Below are 8,918 nucleotides of genomic sequence, written 5' to 3'. Positions count from 1 at the left end.
CATGAACCCCATGAACCCCCTACGGGGAGTTTAAAGACTACGCAAGTCAAGTCAATAACTCCGAGTTGTAATTGATTTGGAGATGGTCATGACTGTCACATTCGACAATAAGTGTACGAAGTGTTTTATTTTTTTGGACAGTTTTATTTGNAAATTTATCCTATTTAATCTAATTTATTTGGATCAACTCAAATCCGACCCGGCTCGGACCCATGAACCCCCTACGGGGAGTTTAAAGACTACGCAAGTCAAGTCAATAACTCCGAGTTGTAATTGATTTGGAGATGGTCATGACTGTCACATTCGACAATAAGTGTACGAAGTGTTTTATTTTTTTGGACATGACCAAGTGTTTTATTTGATTGACTTGCGGGAGAAAGACCATGGCGAATTGCATGGAAAAATAAAAAATGTGTGGTCGTAGAAAACCAGACCAAAAAACTTTTGTTGCGGTTGACACTTCCTTACTCTTTTTGGTCTGAAGATACTATTATAATAATATTGATAAGGATTGTTACAAAATATATATCTGTGAATCATTATAATGGTACATGTTTTTGTGGTTATTATTATGATGATAGTTAAGAAGATTATATAATTTTAATAATGTTTAAAAAATTATTAAAATTAAAATAATATTAAAAAATATTTTTTCATTTATAATTTTAGTAATACTTTTTAAATGTTATTAAAATTATATAATTTCTGTAACTATCATAATGATAATCAGTTAATCACTCTAAATTTCAACTATTTTTTATTTTATTTAAAAAAGAGAGTCCAGCAGAACGATCTAAAATACAATTCTCAAAAAAACAAAAAAACAAAAAACAGCTAACACAATCACATATAAAACAAACACCATAAAGATTTTCCAGCGTTAACTTCACCTACCACAATACTCTTTAGTATGTGTGTGGTAAGTTAGCATCATCATCTTCCACTTGGTAAGGCAATTAGCACTTCTTGATCCTTGATGATACTATCATATTTGGTATTTTGATGACTACCACTACTGCTATCACCATGCTCATATTTTTCTGACGATGATGACATCGGAAGCAAATGTTGGATCTCTTCAAAATTCTTGTCTCTGTTATTAATCCAGTGGCACTTTGACATTAGCCTTATTCCTTCCAATTCCATTGCCACTTCCTTCATGCTTGGTCTTTCTTCCCCTTTAAGTCTCAAACACTTTGCTGCAACAATAGCAACTTCCACAATCTCCTGCTTGTTTCCTTCATTCAAGATTCCAACTTGAAGAGCCTCAAACAAGCAATCCTCTTTCAGGCAAGATAGAAAGTACGTAACAAGATTGGTCTTCTCTTCCAACTTCACAAATGAAAAAGGTTTTTTTCCTGTAAGAAGTTCAGCAAGCACAACACCAAAGCTATACACATCACTTTTTTCAGTTAGTTGGTTAGTCTGCATGTATTCCGGATCCAAGTAACCAATAGTTCCTTGCACCACTGTAGCTAATGCATTTTGATCCACTGAAACAAATCTTGAAGCTCCAAAGTCTGAGACTTTTGCAGTGTAATCTTCGTCTAAGAGAATATTGGCGCTCTTAACATCTCTGTGGACAATTGGAATGGAAGCAGATGAGTGAAGATATGATAAAGCTCCAGCCGCCTCTGCTGCGATCCTGAGACGATTTTCCCAATTGAAATGATTTCTCTTGTTTTCATTATGGATGAAATCGAAGAGTGTGCCATTGCTTACAAACTCATAGACCAACAGAGGGACTTCTGTTTCTAAACAACAACCCAAAAGTTTCACCACATTTCTGTGGTTAATTTGGGACAAAACAATCACCTCATTTATGAATTGTTCAACTTGTAATTGATCAGCATCAACTACTTTAGACTTTTTAATAGCAACAATTGTGTTATTCTCTAGAACTCCTTTGAAAACCGTGCCATAACCTCCCCTACCAATGATTAACTTCTCGTCATAGTTGTTGGTTGCTTTTTTCAATTTGCTCGCGGTGAAAATTTTAGTATGGGAGGACTCTTCTTCTTTTTGTAGCAAAATAAGACCACCGTTTTGTTTAAAAAACTTCTCTTTTAGCTTAATAAATTTTCTCTTTTGATACGTTAAGTATAGCAAACAAGTCCCCACCAGCATAGTTATGAATCCTGCACTTGCACCTGTATGTAATGTATTGGACACAATTCTTTAATTTTCTTTTACAAAATGAAGTATTATCTTATCTTATTTGATGTTGTATATATACATTAGAATAGTATAACAGCTATCTATTTTTGAAATACAAATTGATATCTACAATTTTATTAATATAAAATAAAAAAAACGAAATATTTTATGCATTTAAATAAAAATATCTGTCTATTATTTATAAATGTAAACGTAATTTCTTACCAATGACAATATGAGGAAGGAAATTTTTCTTGTGGCAACCATCTTCCTTGGTACCATTTCCTGATTGTCCCTTAGGACAAAAACATTTGTGGGATCCAATTAAATTGAGACAATTATGTTTACTTAGACATGTATGATTTTCCGTATCACATTCATTAATGTCTGCAATTACAGAGAAATCAAATTGAAGTTTTCAAAGTAAAGATAACAAATTATATAAAGATAGATGAATGTTTAATGGAATTAGTTAATTACCTGTGCAACCATGTGGATGGTATGGATTTCCTTCATAACCTGGATTGCATTGACACCGGTAACCATATCCAGTGTCTGAGTTCACACATCTACTATTTCCCTTGCAAGCGTTGGTACCTCCTTCACATGTCCCGTCCCCAACAGTCCAATCGAATACCACAGGGAGCCTCTCATATGTTAGATTCACCAAGTGTTTCTTCAAAAACTTGTAGTCGCCATTTTTGACAACAAAGGAATAGCTACAGTTGTTGAAAGTCAAAGAACTGTTGAAATTCTCAAAGGTACCTACTAGGGTAGATACCTTTCTCATTCCAGGAGGAATATCCACCTGACAGCACCCGATGCCGGAACAATCTCCGTCCTTGATTTCCACATTGTTGCCATAACATCTTGTTAAACACCCCGTTGAATAACCTGTATTGTTGTCGTAGAAGCTATTAAGATAGCCAAAAGTATCGCAGCCAACACTTATGAATTTGTTGTCTTTGCTAGAAATGGTGAAAGAAGGAATACTTGTGAGGTTGTGGAGTGGGCTATATGTAATGGTGTTACCAGAGTCATTGCTATAACAATTTACAGAGACAAAAATCAACATATCTGCTTGACCTCCGGAGATGTTTATGGATTTGACTGGGATATTGGTTCCCCATATTAAAGTGGAAGTACTACTATTGCAAGTAAGTTCAAATGATTTTTCCAAGAAACAGGTAGCATGGGTTACATTTGAATTTCCTATGCCAAATGGATATGAAATTTGAACATCTCCACACTTTCTTTGGCACCCATCAAGGGCTATTTGAGTACCATCAGTATTATCTATAGCTACTACTTCTACTTCTACAAGGACCAAGGCAACAATAACAAATAACAACATACCCTTCACTCCCATTCCCCCCACAACTATATTAATATCAAAATAAAAGAACAAGCTTCAACTCTCACAACTTAAACCCAAGTGTTAGGAATTTCAAGTGTCAATTGTGAATAGAAAATAGCTCTCATGATCATTCTTTTATAGATCTCAACAAAGGGCGTTGAAGTGTTCATCATTAGACCAAGTTGCTAAGGAAAAGTCATCCCAATGTCTAATAATTAAAAAAAAATCACATTAACTAATTTTTTATTATAATTTTTAAATCAATACAAATAACACAATATTATGCATTAGTCTAAAGTCTTATGCATTCTAAACATAAAATATTAACTTATAGTCTTATAATGACTACTAATATAAAATATTAAGGTTTACAATACTTAAATTCCACGTAAGAATAGCCATGATCCATCACTAATAACACAAAATATTAATTGTGTATGATGACCAGGCTATTGAGCCGAGTTCGGATGACTCGAGCTATGCCTCGGACCTAACCCGAAATAATGCCCGGGTTTATTTTTGAGACCCTTACCCAACCCTAAACCCAGTGAAATCATACCAAATTAGCCGCTAAAATATTTGAGACCGGACTGAATTTTCGAGTCGAGTCGGACCATGTGCACCCCTAGATTCTTGTTTGAACCTGTGTTGAATTTTCTCAACAGATATAACTATGAAGGTATGGAATTTTAAATTTTTATTTTTAAATATTAAAATAACTTTAATAGTTTTATTATAAATAAAAGGTATACCAGAAACACGTCTAGTTGTCTAAATATCACTCATTATAAAAATATTATATATTTGTCTTTACCGTTTATATAATGACTTGTACGAAAGCCTAATCTGTAATATAATTCATATCTAATATTTTACGTATAGACATTGATTACATTGACTTGTGCAGAAAAGACTAACCTAGAATTTATATCTAATATTTTACTTTTATGAAAATATTTTCATTTTAGCTGATTTTCTTATGTAATATGTTAAGTTTATATTTTTTATGAGTAAAAGATTTCCATAATAGTTTAAGCTATTACTTTGTTTTATATGTCTAACAAAGCAATTTTTCATTAACTTATAAGTCAAATTATTTCTTTGTAAAATTATTTCTTTTTATCTCTAAAAAATCCATGGGTCTGTCACAATATTTTTAGATTTATTTGATTCTTTTTTTAAAAAAGGAAAAACTCTATAAATCTATTGTCAAATTCTTTGTAGGGTACTCTTATCAAATGCTCATAGATATTTGTTACGTATATGTGGCTGAAAATGTCAAATTTCCCGCTAATTAAAATTCTTTTAAAATATTTTTATATGTTACTTAAAACTTATAATTAAATAGAAAATGTGAAGATATTAACATTTTTAGTGAAAAAAATAGTTAATATTGGCTAAAATACAACATGAATATAAAAAAATATTAATCAGGTGACATTCCTTATTACAATTATTAAATATACACAAAATATTAACACATAGGAACAAGAGCATAGTACTGTAACAAACTCCTTGAAAGAACCTGGATTCTTGGGGATTATTTAGCAATTAGCAAGTCTATGAACGTGTTTAAGACTTTAAGCTATGCAAGTCAAGTCAACAAGTGCGATCGATGACTTCAAATCCGACAATGGTACGTCTAAACGTGTTTTATACTTTTGAAAAATTACCATAGGTTCTATGTAAAACAATTTTTCCAAACATTTTTGTCTTGCAGTGAGTAATTGAAGGACGATTTAAACCCTTGATGAAGAAGTGTTCTGTTACAAATGACCAGCTTAGAAAGGAAGAGGGTGGCCTGTGAGTGAAAATTATTGGGTGCTAGGTATTTGGGCTAGTATTGGAAATCAACTGTTGCCCATTCTCTAATAATCATTTGAAAAATATTACATCACTAACAAAAGTTATTTTTTTAATATATATTTTATGAACAAAAAATATATTTATTTAAATTTTAAATTTTAACAATATAAAAATAAAGTGTTAATCTAAAATATTAATTAAAATTAATAAAAAATATTAATCCTAAACATTTCTATAATGATTTTAGATGCGCTCTCTTCTCTCTTATTAAGAATGTCGTGCTGATCTCCGGTTGATCTTGAGAAATGCAAACACAATAGTAGACATCATGACAAAGACTGCAATGAGAATTATTTTTTTCCAAGTGAAATTTTCATTGTCTTAAAAAAAATTTGAGAGTAATATTCAACAAAATTATCTTTCTTAAATAATTTTTTATTTGTTTTTTCTTTCTTAGGTTGGTGGTTGTTTTCTTTTCGATTACCAAAAAAATTAGGAAAATTATATGGTACAGATCTAAATCTGTACAGATTTAAAGATTTGTCTACGTGGCAAAATCTAAACCACACATTCTAAAGCCACACTTTTCATTTAAAACCGTAACTCTTCACAAAGAAAAGTGTCACTTAATGGAAAAAAGTAAATTAGAAGATTTAAGAGAAGAAATAATTAAGTTATCAAAATTAATAGATCAAAAATTAATGATGTTAACTAATGTTAACTGTAATGACACCGAATTCTTAAAATCAATACAAAATGATTTCTCTCAAAATCTTTATTTTACTATAAGTTTTATTGAAGGACTTCAAAAACATGAAAAAACTTATTTTTCACACGGAATTTCTAAAAAATGTTACCATGGAAATGATTCACCACATCTTTATCATACCTTTAACCCACAATTAAATTCTATAGTAGACATGCTTGAAGAAATTTTAGTATCCATAAAATTTCAGAGAAATAAGGAAAAAGAGAATCCCAAAGAAGAAAAATTTCAAAATATAATCAACATAACAGATTTAAAAGTAAAACCACCACTAAAATTATGAATATTGAAGAAAAATTAGAAGAAGTTACAATGCTTTTTAAACAATTAAAAATGGCTCAAGAAATAATATTATGGAACAGGGATTTCAAATAGAAGAAGAATTAAATCCTGAAGATATAGAAAATGAAGAACACATCCTAGATTATTCAAGTGACAAAGAACCAACAATTCCAATACAAGTAAAAAATGAAGCTGGAACATCTAAGGATAATCAATCTCAATTTAAATGGGAAACAGATTTTGATAATTATGCTTTTAAAAAAGGATTCATAAATAAAGATTCAAAATATACAAAAATACCATCAAAATATGTTCCTAAAATCCAGGAAATGGAAGGAGATAGAATGCTCGATTTAGACTGTAAAAAGAATGAAAAAGAAATTTTCGAAAACTGGTTAAATTCCTTTTTATTAGAAACCTTTACCAACCCAAAACTTAGTGAATTGTCTGGAAGAGACATTTGGAATTACATAGGGTTTCATACTAAAGGAACTATAAGGGATTATATGACATCAACAGAAAACCAAATAATAGAAGAATTAGCAACAAAAACAACAGCTTATGATAAGATATTATATATAATGATGATTCTATATAAAGAATTTTTTGGAAAAAATATTATAGATCATAAACAAGAAGTCTATAATAAAGAATATCAAGAAGCAAAAGACCATTTAGCTAATATTCAGATATATGATTTATGTAATGTGGAGTCTTATATATGTGAATATAGAATACATTATTACAAATTAAAAGAAGAAGATAAAAATCATTATCTTAGTATGTATATAACGAAACTTCCATATCCTGCTAATGAGTTTATAATGGGAAGATTTATAAGAGAAATAAATAGAGGAAAAATTGAAAATAATTTTGGTGGGGCAACCTCTGCAATAAGAGAGGAAATAAAAGAACGGTGTATGCAAGAAGCAACTCAAAAAAGATTTGCAAATATAATTAGAATTTGCTGTCAGGATAATGAAGAGATACCTCAAAAATATGGTCTTAATAAAAATTTTCAAAGAAAAAGAAAATATCAATTTAGAAAAAGAAAATACTATCCAAACTGGAGAAAAAAGAGGTATTTTAGAAGGAGAGATAACAATAAAAACAAAAGACAAAAAAGTAACTATTGCCCAAATAAAAAAGAAAATTGCAAGTGTTGGTATTGCCAAGAAGAAGGACACTATACAAATGAGTGCCCGAAAAAGAAGGATAAAAAGGATCTTACTAAACAAATAGAAATTGCTAAGTCTTGTTTCATGGAACCTTTAGAGGAATCTGATGATAACTTAGACTATATTTTTGAATATGTCTCGGAAACAGGCTCAGAGACTGAGTAATAATGCCACATTTATTACTATAAAAATAACAGAAAGGTTTATAAATGCTTTCATAGATTTTGGAGCAACACAATGCTTTGCTAGTTCAAATATAAAACTTGATTGGAAAATATTAAAGAAACCATTAAGAGTTAGAATAGCTGACAAATCAATACATAAAATTGACCAAAAAGCAGAGATGGTTGAAATTTTTATTCAAAATTATAGGTTCATTGTTCCATCTATATATATGTTAGATTCTGGAATGGATTTTATCATAGGAAATAACTTTTTAAAGCTATATCATCCATTCATTCAAGAACTAACATATATAGTTTTAAAAGCTCCACACGATTCTTCAATAAATCAAAAATCAAAACGTATAAAAATACCAACTACTACTATAGATAAGATCTTAAAATTTAAAATATTTTCTATATTAGAGACATGTTATTTAAATTTATACTTTCAGATAAATATCCCAAAAAATAATCTTGAAATAAAGATAGAAGAACTTTTGGATGAAATTTGTGCTGAAAATCCTTTAGATATTAAAAATACAAATAACGAATTAGTAAGTATTAAATTAAAAGATCCTACAAAAGAGATAAATGTTCCAAATAAAATTCCTTATTCCGCAAGAGATAGAGAAGAGTTTTCATTAGAATGTAGAGATCTTTTGGAAAAAGGAATTATAAGATTAAGTAAAAGTCCTCATGCGGCTCCAGCCTTTTATGTCGAAAACAATAATGAAATTAAAAGGGGAAAACGAAGAATGGTTATTAACTATAAGAAGATGAATGAAGCAACTATTGGTGATGCTCATAAACTTCCAAGAAAGGATTCTATTTTAGAAAAAATCAAAGGAGCAACTTGGTTTTCATCTCTTGATGCAAAATCAGGATATTGGCAACTTCGTTTAGACGAAGAAACAAAGAAATTAACTGCTTTTACTTGCCCAACAAAAGAATCAACAAGTGTATTGCTCTATGAATGGAATGTATTACCATTCGTATTAAAACAAGCCCCTGGTATTTATCAAAGATTTATGGAAGAAAATCTAAAAGAGTTAAATGAATTTGTTTTAGTGTACATTGATGATATACTAATTTTTACAAAACAGGATAAAGAAGATTATCTTCAAAAATTATTAATAGTTTTAGAAAGATGTAAAGATAAAGGATTAGTTCTTAGCAAAAAGAAAGCAAGAATAGCAAAACAAGAAATG

At 29.9% G+C, this 8,918-nt stretch overlaps 1 protein-coding gene across 2 annotated transcripts; it reads right to left on the bottom strand.

Moving 5' to 3' along the window:
• On the bottom strand, positions 745–3,655 carry LOC107605339 (putative wall-associated receptor kinase-like 16). Of its 2 annotated transcripts, XM_016307191.2 has the most exons (3): positions 2,638–3,654; positions 2,383–2,544; positions 745–2,150 (listed from the first exon to the last, which is right to left on the bottom strand). In XM_016307191.2, the coding sequence occupies exons 1-3, from the start codon at positions 3,524–3,526 to the stop codon at positions 934–936; spliced, it is 2,268 nt and encodes a 755-aa protein (XP_016162677.1). In that variant the 5' UTR covers positions 3,527–3,654; the 3' UTR covers positions 745–933. The 2 variants fall into 2 exon arrangements, with proteins under 2 accessions (XP_016162677.1, XP_020960813.1); XM_021105154.1 differs by lacking the exon at positions 2,383–2,544 and having other exon boundaries at positions 2,638–3,655.

The sequence above is a fragment of the Arachis ipaensis genome, chromosome B06, assembly GCF_000816755.2.
Source record: "Arachis ipaensis cultivar K30076 chromosome B06, Araip1.1, whole genome shotgun sequence".
Taxonomy (NCBI): domain Eukaryota; kingdom Viridiplantae; phylum Streptophyta; class Magnoliopsida; order Fabales; family Fabaceae; genus Arachis; species Arachis ipaensis.
Note: the sequence above shows the minus strand (reverse complement) of the source record. Positions and strands in the feature narration are given on the sequence as shown.